The sequence below is a fragment of the Tamandua tetradactyla genome, chromosome 23 (genome assembly GCF_023851605.1).
Source record: "Tamandua tetradactyla isolate mTamTet1 chromosome 23, mTamTet1.pri, whole genome shotgun sequence".
NCBI lineage: Eukaryota > Metazoa > Chordata > Mammalia > Pilosa > Myrmecophagidae > Tamandua > Tamandua tetradactyla.
In genome coordinates this window covers 40,942,792-40,959,702 of record NC_135349.1, presented here as the reverse complement: position 1 = coordinate 40,959,702, position 16,911 = coordinate 40,942,792, and the positions used below count along the sequence as shown (strand labels likewise).

Sequence of the window (16,911 nt, the reverse complement as noted above, 5' to 3'; positions counted from 1 at the left end):
GAGGAGATTCCTCTCCCCAAGTAATTTGATAATTGTAACTTTTTGGACCCTTCAGTTTTAAGTACCTTTGCTTGTCTTGTTGGCAAATACACAAAAAACACAACAGGCAGCTTTAAACATAGAGTTCATAGCAGACACCTCTGGTTATGTTTCACTTTTTACAATATGGGTATGTTTTTAGTTCAAAGTCGTGAAAAAATGCAGAGTTCACATTCCTGATTGAGGATCACATTTTTATTTAGGCTGGACCACTCTTCTTAGCACCCATTTCCAAACCTTGCCAGGAAAAGCAAAGTGACTTCTGATTTGAAGTCCTGGAGGAGAGATTTCTAAGGGCCAATAATTCATAGGCATTATCATATCTCTTGAAGACAAAGTACATCATCCACAGGTTATCTCTTCTCAGGTTTTTATAGGCTAGTTTAAATATTCTAGCTGTCTTTTCTAGAAAACTCAAAGTATTTTGTCTTGAAAAATCATCAGTTCATTCACATTTCAAAAACAGCAATTTTTGAAATGCTAGTTAGTTTCCACTCTTGGCTAAAGGCCTGTGATTCCCCTTCTGGGAAACTTCTAAATGCCCAGATGTCATGAAGTTGTTCCATTTTTATCTTCTTTCCTTACTTGATTGTTGTCTGGGTACCACACAATCATTAGGCCTTTGGATTATCTTCTTGAATTGATCGCCTAAATCGCAGATCTGGGTTTGACAGAGGGAAGAGAAGTTAATGCAAACACACTGTGCCCCATCTCTGTAAGGAAAAGACCAAATTAGTTTTCAAGATCCCATAGCTCCTTAGGCCTCCACTGCCTCCTTTTTACTCTTTCAATTCTCCTGAAACCATTGGATTCCTTCAGAAAAAGCTATTCAAAAAGATGAATGGGGTCTGCTTGTTTGTTTCCTCCCCAGCATTTATTCCTTTTCTGGCATTAGCACCAGATTTTCTTTGGGAAACCACCTTCTCCCCACTCTTTGACCAAGCCTCTGAATGGGGCACCACCTACAGCCACAGATGAAACATGCAGCTCAGATCTAGCCAAAGAATCATCACATTTCCATGGCCTCAGCAAGTGGTTCATGGATGGACATATCATTCAATAAGATCCAGGGAAAAACTGTAAGATTTCTGGATATCTCACTCTTTCTTTCTAGCCTTGAATCTGAAAAGATACCAGAAGCTGATAAAGTTGTCTTGCAATTACTTAGAAGAGCCTGTTTGAGAAAGGAGTTGACATGGAATAGTGCTGAACAGAAAGATAGAAACCAGGTTCTGGTGACATATTTTGAGCCCCTCCTCCTAACCATGCCTAAAACAAGAGTTATACTTGGATTTTTTGCTTAAACCAGTTTGTATTGGGTCTTGGAGCTGAAAGGATAACTGATACATGAGCATGCCATGTGGATAAATTAGTGTCTTATTCAATGCCAGACTGATCACTCACCAGAAGCAGCGCCACATTCCCCTACATGCAGAAAGCCTTGTTGCTGAAAAAGAAGAAAACATACAACCTCATCATCAAAGGAAAATGTAGATTCTGGGTCTTACTGCATAGTTGGTAAGATTTGTGAGCACCCCTACCATTTTAAAATTAAGGGGGTACAGATTAAGTCCAAGGCTCAGCCATAAAAATATCCAATATGCTTTATTTAGTTTTAAGTGACAGTGAGTCCATTCATTCATTCATTCATTCATTTCACAAATAATTACCTAGCATTTCCAATATGGCAGGTAATATATTAGGACCAGGGGCTTCCAGATCTGGTTTCCAACTTCATAGAATTTGAAGTTGGTCCACTTGCTCCCTTACTGAAATCATGTGACAGTATTAATTTGCACAAATAGTAAATTACACAGCAGTCCTTTCTGTTGGGATCCGTACTTCTAAAACTAGTAGCATTTAAATTAAAGTGGATTTGCTATTTATCAGTATTTTCCAAGATGCTAAGGAAGTCAAAAAGTGCTTTGGACTTAGAAAGAGTAGGATTCCCAGGCATCTCATACCCTCTTGGTAGGAATGTAAATGAATAAAATCTTTTTAAGAAAATGATATAGCAATATCTTTTAAAATTATCATATGCGTGTCTTGTGACAAAAAACTCATGTAAAATAACTAGATCATAAAAAATTCAATTACACACTATTTTTGGTAGTTACAAAAAAAAACTGGAAATAACCCAAATGTCCAGATATATGCAGCAATAGAGTTACACATATTGCTGAAACAATAGAGTACTATGGGGGGTGCAAGGGTAGTTCAGTGGTAGAATTTTTATTTGCCATGCGGGAGACCCGGGCAATTCCTGGTCCATGCATTTCCCCAAAACAAAGCAAACAAACAAACAAACAAATTCAACAGATGGTGCTGCAATAATGGGATACTCACATGGAAAAATAATGAAATGTGACCCCACCATACAGCATACAAAAAAGTAAATATCACGTGAGGGAAAAAATGTTATGATACTATTTTCATAGTGTAGCCCCACTTTTGTAATAAATAAATAAAAGTGTTAGTAGATGCATGTATGTTTGCAGATGCCTGCAACATCTGGAAGGGTTGGGGGGACGTCTGGAAGAACATACTCTCAGTTAATAGTGGGATGAGATTACAGAGCACTTTTCATCTCAGTGGGATCTACTTCTTTATTATTGGTATGTATTAAACAAGCAAGAAAGCTCTAGGAGCGTAGAGGCTTTATTTTCTTCACCACAATAGCCCTAGCACCTAGAACAAGGCCAGGCATGGAAAATGTTGAATGAATGAATATTTTTTTATATATAAAAGATATAGCGATGTTTTAAAAAATAGGTATGATCTTTTTTTTCATGTGATCCCAAGAGCTTGGTTGGTCTCTAGTTCCCTGATGCCCTTTTCACAAGGAGGCAAGTCTGTGTTCCAGGGGTCCCAAGGCAGCCTGCAGTCTCACCTCCACCTCTCTCCTTTCCAGTGTGAGTGAGCTGGTATTCCCTTTTTTCTCCATATCCTGCAGCTTGAGCAACTTTTCTATCAGGAACATCTTATCTTTGCCCTCCTGCCAAGAAGAAGAAAACCAAAACAAAAAGCTATAGGGAATGAATGATGGTGTGGGATTGCAAAGCAATTGATGGAAGGTTGATTTTTAGGTAGCTAGGGTCCCAGAATTTGGATGCAATCTGCCGCCATGTTTTCTCATGATGAAAGAAAAGACATATTTCATAGCAAAGTCAAATTATCCCCCATAGCCCTCCTCCATTATAATTCTCCTCTAAAGCAATATCCCTAGCATGCTTAAGTAGTAGTCTTCCTCTAACTTGCTGCTAGAAGCAACTTATATGCATTGTCTGGCAGCCTAAAACAAATGATTTTCAGTATCCCCCTTGCATGCTTTCTGCCGCAGGGCCAGTTGGGACAAATATTTATATATCTGGGTCTGCTCTGTCCTCTTGTTGAGAATGCCAAAACTTATAACTCTGCACCTAAGTACATCAAATATGTTTTATTTGTCAAATTTAATTGTGTTCATGGAACAGACCCAGATCAATTCCCAAATTGGGAAGGAGAGCAGAGAAAGGGGGTGTGCCCTTCTAGAAGCATGTCATCACCTTTCTGTGAACTGCTGCAGAAAAGAGACTGGTATATCCCCTTGTGTGTTGAGGAGGTACAGCAAGCATGGATGGTTGTCTAGCTAGGTCAGCTGTGGAAGTCCCATTTCCCATGTCCATTTCTCCTTAAACTACCATCCACTAATTTCACCATCTAGCAGGAGATCTTGCCTGCGACAGTCATTGCTGTGATACTTGTTCCATGGTGAGGATTTTCTCTTTCCCTCATTTTTTCTATATCTGTTAACTGGAATTCTTCTCTAAGAAAGAGTTGTCCCTGGGAATTGGTATTTTTAACAAGTTCTCCAAACTGTCTGGATGTAGCTAAGTTATTTGAGAATCTCTGTTCCATAGCAGCTGTTTCATAGTCTGTTGTGAATCAGGATTACCTGGAGAACATGTAAAAAATGTAAATTCCCAGGTTTTGCTCAAGAGATTTTGATTCAGAGAGACAGGACTGCATTGTTTACCTGATTCTAAGGCCACCATATACGAGCACTGTAACTTAGGGCAAGTCACTTCACTCTGTGCCTCAGTTTTCTTCATTTTAAAATGGAAATTCTAAAAATATATACATTTACCCCAGAGAGGGTAGTAAAGATTAAATACGAATTTTTATCCAGCACAATGTCAGGCATCATGTTAGCACTCAATAAAGGTTATCCGTGGCCATATCGGTTATGGAGGGGGGCTTAGGAATTTGCATTTTAACAAGCACCCAGGGATTTTAGATAAAGAGGATCATTCTTTGGGAATGGCTGACCCAAAGTCTTCCTGGCCTTTTTTGTCTAGATTCTTTTAGAGGAAATAGCTCATCCTTTGTGGTCCATCCTCTGGGCAAGACTCAAAGTGGGAGGCTTGTGCTGATGCTTATGGTGTTTCCCTAAGATGACGCCATCCAAGTACCCAGTCACCTGGCACTGCCCATATGATTCAAGCTTTTAAAATCAAATCCCTCCCATACTGAGATCTTCATAAGATTTGCCAAATTATTCATATCTCTGCAACAGAAAAATATTGGTGATGCTTCTAGGAACAGGGAGGGGAAGAGCATAATAACTAATTCACATCTTTTCCTTCACACTCCAAAAGAACGAAACTAAAATGATCTGAAACACCAAAGATTCAAGTAGATAGAACACTGGGGAATCCTGCTTCTTTCCTATGCTTTTAGACACAAGTTCGTGTATCAAGGTTATTTGGTGTTTAGAAGAGAAGGAAACCACTCCAGTAAACATGAGCACTCCTATTTCCCATATCATCATCTCTAAATACCATTTGACCAGGACTCCTTGAAGAAATGAGTGATTCCGGTTCTGAGACAGGAAATGAACAAGATGAGCCTGGAACATTTTGTCCTTCCAGAAAGCAAGGAAGCTATCAAAGACTTCTGGAGTCATGTCAAGAGAACCTAGGGTGTGTATGTGTTTCCACATTTATATAAATCTGCAATATATATATATATATACATATATATATATATATATAAATAACTAAAGAAACAGTGACAATTAAATGCAATACATGATCCTGGACTGGATTTAATAATGGAGGAAAAACCCCAAAGGACATTATTGGGTCATAGGAAAAAATTAGAATATAGACTCTAAACTTTATAGCAATATGAAAGTTCCTAAACTTGATAACTGCACTTAAAGTGGTTATATAAGGGAATATCCTTGTTCTTAGGAAATGAATGTGTAAGTATTAGTTGTTTAAGGAATATAATGTATACAACCTACTCTCAAATGTTCAAAAGTTTATAGATAGATGATAGATAGGTAGAAGATAGATAGGTAGACAGACAGACAGACAGACAGATAGCACAAATGTGACAAAATGTTTAAATCGTTGGATCTGGGTATCTAGAGGATTAGGGGTGTACTGGAGTTCTCTGTATGGGTTTTGTATTATTTTTGCAAGTGTCCTGTAAGTTTGACATTATTTCAAAATAAAAAATTTAAGAACAAAATCTAGGAGCTAATGCCAAAGGGTTTCCATTAGTAAGGGATAAGATTATTTGAGCATTAAAAAAAGTGACTGTAATTGAAAGAAGTCATCAATAGATTTAAATCCATGAATCCAATTGATACTTATAATCTTAAAATCCTTATTGATTACATTTGGAGGTTGCTAAGACACTGACTCATCATTTTGAAAACTTGTAACTAAAGGGAAAAATTGGGGCATACCCTGCTTTTCCTCTGTGAAGTGTATTTCAGGGTAATCCAATAGTTGATGAGAAAAAGTTCTTTTTTTATACAAGAATTTCAGCTAATAAGTTCAAAGGAATTAGAGAATCAGAGTATCATTATTTTGCAGACCCTACTGAAATAAATGGATCTTCTAGGTGATACTCATCAAAAGCTGCTAAATCCATTAAGTAATAGGATAATGGGGAATTTTATGATGGATAGATTAAGTTAACGAACTTGAACCCACTGGTCACTCTTGACAGCCAAAAAGAAAAGAATAGAGACAATCAGACAACAGACTCTCTTGAGATGATGCCCTTAGGTATTCATAGCATCACCTGTAAAGTGTTCTGGGTAAAAATGTTGAACCCAAACCTGATCAGGTCTCTAGCTCAAACCACTAGTTTCCAGGAAATACAAAGGAGAAAGAAACATACTAAACGATACCAGCAGGTTGCAAATCAGATATGTACAGAATATGGGGAATACTACAAGAAAAATAATTTGGTTCTTTAAGAATAAATGGCAACAGAAAGAGGCAGTTAGTGAATTGTTATAAATTAAAAGAAACTTAAGAGACATATCAACCAAATGCAAGGTGCAGTCTTTTTTTGCATCCTGATTTGAACAACTGTACTGTAAAAAGACAATGGGATGCATGGGGAAATTTGAACATGGACTGGATTTCAGATTATATTAAAGAGTTGTAAGTTTTCTTTTAGATATAATGATGGTATTATGATATAGAAGTGTTTACAGATGAAATTATATAAAGATTGAAATTTGCTTTAAAATATTCCAGAATTTTGCAAGGAAATGTATATACAAATGCTGACTATAATTGAGGTTGGATGGTGAGCATTTGGCATTCATTGTACTCTTCTCTTTATTTTGGATTATGTTTGGAAATTTCCATTATAAAATATTTAAAAGGAGGATAGTACTGGAGAGGTCCAATGAGACTTACATTAATGATCTGTTCGTGAAGCAGTCTGATCATAATCTTCCTTCCCTCTGTGATCTGCCAGTAAAGATAGGTGATGATTCTAGAAAAGAAGAGGAAAAAGTGTAACAGACCCTCTTGCCAATGATTTGCAAGCCTCAGATTTCAATTGGGTGTAAAGGCACTGTGATATTTGCTTGTTAATGGATTTGGCCCAAGTATGTTCTTGAAAAGTTGCATCAGGGCAGGTTGTGGGTTCCATACATTAGGGCGGTGGTTCTCAACCTGGCTGCACCTGGACTCACCTGGGATGCTGTGGCTCTCAGCCCTATTAATTGAGCATCTCCAGGCATGGGGTGCAGCCATTAGCATTGTTGAAAGTTCTACAGGTGAATGTTTAACTTGGGTGAACGTAAACATTTGGAAACGGATAGAGGTGACAGTAGCACATTATTGTGTGTATCAGTAATAGTGCTGAATTGTATGTGAATGTGGTTGAAAAGGGTTGTTTAGAGTCATGTTTGTCACCAGAAGGAAAGCTAGAGGTTAAAATATGGGAAGGTATAACAGTGAACAATGTCTGTGATTAATTATACAAACATAAATAAGCTCTTTCATGAACCAGAACACATGTGTAACACTTTTACAAGGATTTAATAATAGAGGGCTATATGGGGAAAATGTTCCCATTGCAAACTATGTTAACAGTAACATCTTTAAAAAATATTTTTATTGAGATATCTTCATGCACATATACTCCATTCAAAGTATGAAATCACTGGCTCACAATATCATCACATAGTTGTGTATTCATCACCATGATCATTTTTAAAACATTTGCTTCACTCCAGAAGTGTAAACAAAAAGAAAAGACAGAAAACTCATACATCCCATACCTCTTTCCTTCCCTCTCACTGACCACTAGTATTGCAATCTACCCAATTTTTTTAATCCTTATCTCCCACTTATTTATTTTTTGTCCTTATTTTTGTACTCATCTGTCCATACCCTAGATAAAGGATGCATCAGCTACAAGGTTTTCACAATCACATGGTCACATTGTAAAAGCTATATATTTATACAATCATCTTCAATAATCAAGGCTACTGGAATACAAGTCAGCAGTTTCAGGTAGTTCCCTCTAGTCACTCCAAGATGTTACTGTGATTAATTATACAAATAATTAATCTAAACTAAATTAAAAAGAGATATCTATATAATGGATAAGAATAACCTCCAGGATAGCCTCTCAACTCTGTTTGAAATCTCTCAGCCACTGAAAGTTTATTTTGACTCATTTTTCTCTTCCACCTTATGGTTAAGAAGGCTTTCCAAATACCGTGATGCCGGGTCCCATCTCATCCCCAGATGTCATGTCCCATGTAAGGGGAAGGGCAGTCAGTCACCTGCTAAGTTGGTTTAGAGAAAGAGGCCAGATCTATAGCAGCAAAAGAGGTTCTCTAGGGGTGACTTTTAGGTATAATTATTAGTAGGCTTAGCTGCTCCTTCACAAGAATAAGTTTCATAGGGGCGAGCCCCAAGATTGAGGGATCAGCCTACTGAGTTGGCTGTCCCCACTAGTTGCAAGAATATCAGTAATTCCCCAGATGAGGAAGTTTAATATTCCTTTCTTCCCGGTCCCCCAAGGAGAATTTGTTATTATTTTTTTTATTCTCTGCCCAAATTACTCTGGGACATATCGGGGCATCACACTAACCAGTACAAACCAATAAGATTTCATGCCCCATTCAAGATTCCATGTAATTATGGTGTTCAAAAAACTGACCATACAAATGAAATTAGATAATGTGTTACCCAAAATATAAATTTTGCACCGAATAAACCTCTTCCTTTGGTCTCACACGGAAGCTGATGTTTTAAAATATAGGCCATATCATCCTTTACCTTGTATTCTGATTTACCTTAGTCCTATCCAGATCAGCTTCATCTCTAGCAAAAGTCTGATCACTTTTTCAGCTTTTTAAACAGTTGCTATATGGGGTACTGCTGACTTTCATAGCTTCAGGTCTCTAACTCTGAGTCTCAGGTGTCACACAAATAACTGAAGTTCTGGAGAGCAACCAGGTTATACACAAATAGTTCTGTATCTCAGAATTTAGGGAAAAAACGGTTACAACTCTGGAATATATGTACTGCTGTAAGAGCTTCCATTTAGGACCCTTTACAATAGGCCCCCAAGAGTAAACCATACTCTTGACTTCAATTCTCTGTGTTAGTATATTATAATTAGTCCGTATGAGTGAGGCATGATAATATTTGTCTTTTTGTTTCTGACGTTTCATTCAAAAAAATACTGTCCTCAAGGTTCATTCACCTCGTTGCATGCCTCACAACTTCATTCCTTCTTACAGCTGCTCAGTAGTCCTTTGTACGTATACACCACAGTTCCCCCTTCCTTTCCTCAATCGATGTACCGTTAGGCCACCTCCATCCATTGCTAACCGTGAATATTCACAGTAACATCTTAATATTCTTTCATCAACAGTAGCAAATGTACCACACCTATACTAAGGGTCAGCAATAAGGGAAGATAAGGAATTTGAGATGTTTTGAGTTTTCTTTTATATTTTGACTTTTTATTTTTCCTTTTGGAGTAATGAAAAGTCCTAAAACTTGTTGTAGTGATGAACGCACTGCAATATGATGATATTGTAAAGCCACCGATTGTATGGTGTTTGAATACAGTGCAATAAAATTGCAATTAAAAAAAAAGCTCTGCAGGTGCTCTAAGGTGCAGCCAGGGTTTGTGAATCACTGCACAGGACAGTGTGGCTTGAACTTTAGTGAGATAAGATTTACTGAGGATTCTGTTAAAATGTAGCTTCTGATTTAGGAGGGTCTTGGGTGGGGACAAAATTTCTGCATTTCTGACCTGTTTTCCACTGATTTAGAAGTTCGGATGAGCAAGGCCGTTGAACTCATCATTTTAAGAAGGCCAGTGGTAGCCTGATGTTGGGGATGGGGCAAGGTTAGACCCAGGGTCTAGCCCACGCCTGCTACTAACAGGCTCTGTGGTACCATCTCGGTATATCATCCCTTCTTTATTAAGTCTCATCTCTCCCATCAGTAAAATCGGGGGGTGGGGGGGAGAGGGGTGGCTCTCGAATCTAGATCAAACGGGTTCGGAAAGACTGTGTTTTTGAGCTGTGCCTCTAATTATGTGGAGTTGCCATCTCAAATGTTATCAGGACTAGGGACCACCATTATTGGGCCAACCAATTATTTCCATGCAAGAAAAATGGGCCTAATCTTGGCAGATCATCTACGATTTCACACATAGATGTGAAGGGATTTGAGATGTTTTGAGTTTTCTTTTATATTTTGACTTTTTATTTTTCCTTTTGGAGTAATGAAAAGTCCTGAAACTGGTTGTAATGATGAATGCACTGCAATATGATGATATTGTAAGCCAAGCTTACTTATCTGAGGAGGTGAGATAAAACATATCTGCAGATGAGCTTTGGCCCTGGGGGTGCAAATTTGCTGTCTTTGCTCAACACCATGGTGCCTTTTGCTTTTGAAAAATGATTTGCAATTTATCTACTTTATAGATAAATCCAGCTTGCCTTTATTGGTATCCTTAAAGTAGGAGTGCCTAAGGCAGACCTACACATCTTTTTCCAGCGTGGTGAGCTACTATAAAGAGAAAACATTGACATACTGGAAAAAAGCATGGGACACATGGACAATCAGACCGGGGCCACCATTTATAAGAGGGAGGATTTCAGCTTCCTTTTCTATAAATGGTAATAATAATAATAGCTGTAGATGTAAAATGGTAATAATGATAATCACAATAATAGCTGTAGTAGTATTACCAACTTAACTTCCTTGGTGTGGGGTGGGGGGTATCAACTGTGGTCAATAGAGCGACAGATTATCTGCATAAGGTCAAGTGTGCACAACTGAAGGATTATTCCTCTCAATACTCAGCCCTGGCTCTCAAATGAGTGGTGAGACCAAGCATAGGAAGGAGGCCAGCCGAGAGAAACTACCAAGGAGGTAGATTTCAGAAACAATGGAAATTGAGCACACTCAACCATCCTTGCCTAAAGGTATCTCCATGGTTACCACCCAGTAAGGGTAACCCATGAGAGTAAGAGATCCAATTGAGTTCAGAAAGAAGGAAGGGAGTACTTATTAGATTTCCCAACAATGATATGCAGGGAAAAAATGTCTTTTCTCATACAATTAGTGTGGTTAGGAAAAGAGGCACCACTCTCACAGTTATGGCTGTAACAAAGCCAATGCTGCAGATGTGGCAGAGCACATATCACAAGAAAGTGACCAGTTTGAGAAAATCTCCAATGACAACAGTCAATATTTGCAGAAGTTTCCAAATATTGGTCCAAGAGGACCTAAGAATCACTTGGGAGAGCTTATAATATAGATTCTTTGATTCCCTAGGAACAGACCTACCACTGTATCCAAATCTCCAAGGAAGGAAAGGAGGTGGGGGTGGTTTTCAGTTGGGAAATTCATGTTATTGTAAAAGCTCCTGATGTGAATTTGAGAACTACTGCCTATGAATGAAGACATTGACCCTGACCTGCCTCTGTGTGGATGAAGGAATCCCACAGACCCTTAGAGCTGCACCCAGACTTCAGAGGACATCTAATCTATCCTCCCATCAAATGCAAGATTTCTTCTGGAGGCGCTTTTCCCAAACATCAGTCTTTGGGCAACCACTGTCATGATTTTTTCCTTATTATCACCTGTACTTTTCTCTACTTAACATTTTTCTTTACAATGGCTCAGATTTGGACATAAATGTATTCCTTATTTGGATCTCATTATCTACCCACATTCCCCCTTGATGATTTCATCCTGTCTACTGGCTTGAAAGGCCATCATATGCTGATAAGGTTCAAATCTTTAACTCCAGCTTGTACTTCTTCCTTGATCTCCAGATTCTTACAGACAACTACCTCAACACCTCTCCTTAGATATCTGACAGTAACCTCATATTTAACATGTCTACAACAGTTCCTGCCCCACCTGCTGTCTCCATGGGCTCGGGTAATGGCAAGTCCATCCTTCAAGTCACTCAGGTAAAAAATCTGTTCACCATCCTTGACTCCGTCTCCCATACCTCACAATCAATCCTTCCAGAAATTAAGTTGGCTCTACTTGCAAAAGATATCTTGAATCTGACTACTCCTCACCAACTTTAGTGCTGCCATCCAGATATAAGCCACACCTGGGCTATAACAAAAGCTTCTGAAGCTAGACACCCTGTTTCCACCTCTTGCCCCATCCGCAGTCAATTTTCAGCACGTTAGTCGCAGCAATTATTTTCTAACCTAAGTCAGATCATGTCACTCCTCTGCTGGAAATCCTGCCATAGTTCACCGTAAGTACAAGCCAAAGTCCTCAGAATGCTCCCCAACCCCAGCCTTCCATTGCTAATCTGACTCTCTCCTTTCTCTACCGTTCACTCCCCTCTAAAACCACTGGCTTGCTCACTGGCCTCAAATTCACCAAGCATGCTCCCATTTTAGAGCTTTCTCACATACAGTCACTCTGTCTGGAACTCTCTCCCAATATAGGTCTATGTCCCTTCGTCTCCATCAGGGGACCACATCATCCAAGCTTCCTTCCCCTCTGGCTTCAAGTTAGGTACAACCATTGAGAGGCACCAGCACAAGATTGGAGGAAAAGAAAGGGGAAAGGCTGGGCATTAATTTCCCTTGCTTCCGACCTGCCTGGCCACTGTTCTGAAAGTGGCTCCTCTACACAACAATTCCTTAGGGGTGGCCCCTCTCCATGGCCCCAGCAATTCCCAGTCTCTGGTAACACTCTTCTCTCCCTTGCTCCTTTAGGCCTACGGGCCACAGAGCCTTCCCACCTTTGCTTCCCACAGGGTGCTTCACCTTCCCTTGCTGCTTCTATTAATCTGCCCACACCTCTGTAAATATTCTTGCCATGAAATGTTCTTTAAAGTCTTGAGTGAACCATCTGTTTCCTGCTAGAACGCTACAACTAATACAACCAGGATAAACTCTGTCCTGTCAACAAAGATAAAGGCCAAATCAGATGAGAAAGCAACAGAACAAAAAGTGATGTCACTATTATTATTATTATTAGGATGCCAATCTCTACCATTAAAATGGGTCCTGTTTGATTTGGCCTAACTTTTAATGGAACTTACTGGTTTTTTTTTTTTTTTGGTAACATACACCCTTCTTCCAAATACATATTAATGTATCTGAAATTGCAGTGTATCTCACAGTTGAAGCATACATTGAATATGGTAGTTAGTGTTTCTGATTTCCCAGAAAGCTGTCATTATGTTAATGACACCTCTTACCATTGATGGTGTTTTGATAGATAAACATTCAGAAGCAATTACAATATCCTACCTATCAGTAATGCCCAAATCATTTTTTCCCCAAATGACTTTAACATGTGGCCATCTCAGAAGGAATCATACATATGTTTTCTAAGCATGCTTGCATCCATTTTTTTCATTTTATCCTCATATCTTCTCTTAAAGAGAGTCAGAATAGGTATTGCTTTCTTTACAGAACAGGCCTAGAAACTAGGACAAGAAGATATCAAATAACGTTGCTAAAAACCATCATTCAAGGCAGATTCAGGATCATCTAGAACACTGAGCTATGTCGTATTGCTTTCTCATCTCGTACCCATGACGGGCCCCTCTGCCACCACCAAGACCAGCTGCTTTTGGTTTTCCCTACAGGTTTCCCAGATGCTCCACTTACAACACAATAAGGGTGAGGATGAAAAAGAAGTGCACACTTCCGATGAGGTTCTGATAGATCCAAACAACCCAGAGGTAGCCAGGCCTGTTCCTTAGTTTATCAATCCAGCTGTAGATGGCGAAAATGAAGAAAGGCAGACTTCGAAAGGGGCCGCAGTCGGCTGAAGGCTTCAATCTGGTGAGACACAGGGCAGAAAAGCATTGCTAGCACAAGGCCCAGGGAGAGCTTTTCTAGGATCAGCATGTCCTTTCTGGACTTCTAGTTGGGAACAGTAACTCTTGCCTGCTCCACCCTCATTCCTTTTCCAAAGGAAGCGCTGCTGCTCCCAACTTCAGCTGGAGCGTTTTGAGCTCACGTACTGCACTCTGGACCAGATCCTGAACCAATGGTGGCCAGTCCATAGGAGGTGACTATGTGGTAGCCTGGCTTGAAGAAATGTACTGGGGCACTCAGATTCTCTTTCTTGAGAACTAAATTAAGAAATGGGGAGCCCATTAGCTATGGAAGCTGAACCTGAAGTTTGGATAGCCGTAGGCATGCCATCGTTATGAACAAGAAGTGATTAGAGGGCAGCAAGGAACTGGTTAGGAAGAGGGAGAAAAGAGGATAGGGGAGAGAAGCAAAGAGATCATGAAACACAGTAACTGCCCTGCTACTGATGGCTCCAGCTCCACTTGTACTCTAAAAACCAGCTCCCTCGTTTGTTCGTTCATTCATTTTACAAAGTTTCATTAAACTTCTAGCAGGCTAGGCAGCCCCCCGGGGATTCCATAGCAAATAAGACAGACAGGATCCCTGCTCTCTCAGGGTTATGTTCTAGTAGGGAAGACAGGTCATCAATGAGTAAATAATTAGAGAAGCAAACATTTTTTTTCTGACTGTGAACAATGGAATAGAGAAAAAAAACTCAGTTCCGAGAGAGGGAAGAGGTGAGGACTGAGTGCAGACAGGATGGTCAGGAAGGACAGATCCGAGAGATAATTTCTGTGCTGAGAACAGGAAGTGAAAAGACGGCACAACCTATACAAAGAAGCAAAGGGCGTGGGGAGAGCAGTCCGAACAGAGGACCCTGCCCTGTAGGGAAGAGGCCGCCGGTCCCCGGAATGAAGTCAAACAGTGTGGCTGGGGTGCTAAGGGGGAGGCAAGGGTAGAGAAGGTAGGAGAGACCCAGACAGACAGGGCCTTTCAGTTTGCAGGGATGAAGTTCCATTCTCGGTATCGAGGAAGGGCCTCTGCACCTGGGCAGCGTCAGGACACTGCGGAAGTAAGGAAGTCACTTGGGTCATGACTGTGGCCATCCTGGTGCGTGGTGACCAGTCTAGGATGTCTCCCTTCTCTTATTTTTAGTGTCTGTTGATTGCCAAGGGATTTGGGCTAAACATTTCCCTACCCTGCTTGCAAAGCAGCACCCCCAGACCCCATCTCCTACCTCCAGATGGTGATGGCCAGGGTGCTCAGGACCCCCACAAAGGAGGGGAAAAAGAGCAAAAAAATGAAGAAAGTCATCATCTGCGAGGCCCGCCAGGCTTTGCTCGGAGGCTGGAAGTTCATCATCAGGCTGACCTAAAGGGAGACACGCCGCCCATCTGCCATCCACTCCCGGGGAGCCAGGCCTCAGGGACCCACTCACCCCCAGACCGGCGCCGGCCTCCCGATCCCCTCCCCTGGCCCTCCCAAGTCACACGTGGTTAAACAAGGCAGGTTGGTTCCCGCTTCCGATGGACTCACTTTTTTGACATAAAACATGATGAAAAGAGTCATCATTTGGATAAGGGGCAGCAGAGGGCAGAAGAAGACTCCAATCCTGTAAGGGAGAGTGGGTGAGTATGAGCCCAGAGGAGACACAGATGGGAGGGGAAGGGGTGTGGGGAGAAGAGGGGGGAGGGAGAGCACACCCACCGCAGCAAACCCAGCAGAGCCCACTCAGACCCAGCCAGCCTCACTGCTCTCTGCCGAGCTTCGGAGAACCCATTCTGCAGACAAGCCCATCCACGCAGCGTCTAAATCCCCAAACGTCTTTCAGCAGATCCAAACCTTGAGTGTTTCAAAGTGTGGGCAATGTTTTCCCCCTTCATTCCACCCTCTGGGACATTAAAGAAAGTTTGAGGTCCTATAGGAACAAGGAATTAAATTGTACTGAGCTACCCATGAGAAAGGCATTCCCTCTGCACCGCTCCTTTAAGGCTTCTGAGGGCCAAAAGAAGGAAACCTTGGTTTGGTGCTAGAATATTTTGAACTCCTAACATATGCCAATCTCCCATCTTAAAAAAAGAAGGACTACGTTTTAGACTAAGGGCAGGCAGCAGCATCTGGCTAGAAATTAATAACTATTTTGGATGGAATTGCTTTTATTTTTCTAGTTATTTGCAATATAGGTCAAATGATACTGGATTTCCATTTACTATTGTAAAATGAAGACTCCTTTTGAAAATGCAGTTAATGTTAAAAAGGCAGGCAATTTAAAAGAAAATGTTAAGTAAATTTTAATATTTTAGGTGAAAATATGAAGTAAATAATAATAGGTAAAAGGCAGGTCAGAGTACAAATAACTGAAGATTGGGAAACACTTTCACCTCTACCATTATCCCTAACATACACTCCCACTGTCATTGTATTACCTGCTTTTAAAACTTATCGTTGAAGGCAGTATTCTCCTAAAACCTGCAGAGGTTAAATCTGTAATTGCCATGGAGAAAAGAAAGGATATATCCATGGATATGCTTTTGATTATGCTTATTCCTGACTTATTAACAAAAGGCACAGAGGTAACAGTGGCCATTCCCAATGGCAGCTTTCTCCCCTCACTGCTTATGTCTCCCTTGGGAAACTCTGTCTAATGGTCAGCAGTATAGGGTTCTAGAATTAAACAAGCCTAACACAAAGTAAGCACACAGTAAATGGGAACTGAGATCATTAATTACCACCATGTCTTGTATGGTTTACACATATTATTTCTCAAACAAAACAAAACTTAGGGGTTGTCATAAGGATAACAACAGCCATTATATCCCCACTAAGAAGAAATTTCTGGATCAGGTACTCCCTAAGCACTCACTACATAACATTTTCTCATTTAATCCTCACCACAACCCTGTGAATTAGGTACCACTACCGGCCATTACCACTACTACCCCATTTATAATTTAGAAAATTAAGGTTTAGAGAGTGTTGAGTAATTTGCCCGAAGGCAAGCTATTAGTTGAGAAAAGTATGAAAGGTCCCCTGTAAGCCTCCAACTGCTCTCAAATCTTAAGCTGCCAGGAGGTGATCAGGTAGGGTACAAATGTAGCAGCCAAATTACCTAAAGTAAAAGCCCTTCCTAGCTCTAAAAATGAACTCCTTCACATTAGGGAGTTATTTGCAAACAGCCAAATCAGCCAGAGCAACTTTATCCCAAAATGAAGGAAAACAAAAACAGTTCACAGTTGTATGGCATATTGGAA

The 16,911-nt window shown here is 40.3% G+C and overlaps 1 protein-coding gene across 2 annotated transcripts in view; it reads right to left on the bottom strand.

Annotated features, from left to right (window-relative positions):
* Window positions 1-215: 215 nt before the first annotated feature.
* Window positions 216-16,911, bottom strand: part of TMC5 (transmembrane channel like 5) — a 99,323-nt gene continuing 82,627 nt past the window's right edge. For both annotated transcript variants that reach the window (XM_077141694.1, XM_077141695.1), the window contains 7 exons: window positions 15,197-15,272; window positions 14,898-15,031; window positions 13,469-13,642; window positions 6,747-6,825; window positions 2,930-3,034; window positions 1,444-1,486; window positions 216-700 (listed from right to left, as the gene is read on the bottom strand). In XM_077141694.1, the coding sequence (XP_076997809.1) occupies window positions 654-700; window positions 1,444-1,486; window positions 2,930-3,034; window positions 6,747-6,825; window positions 13,469-13,642; window positions 14,898-15,031; window positions 15,197-15,272 (658 nt within the window). In that variant the 3' untranslated portion in view covers window positions 216-653. The remainder of the gene's footprint in view (window positions 701-1,443; window positions 1,487-2,929; window positions 3,035-6,746; window positions 6,826-13,468; window positions 13,643-14,897; window positions 15,032-15,196; window positions 15,273-16,911) is intronic.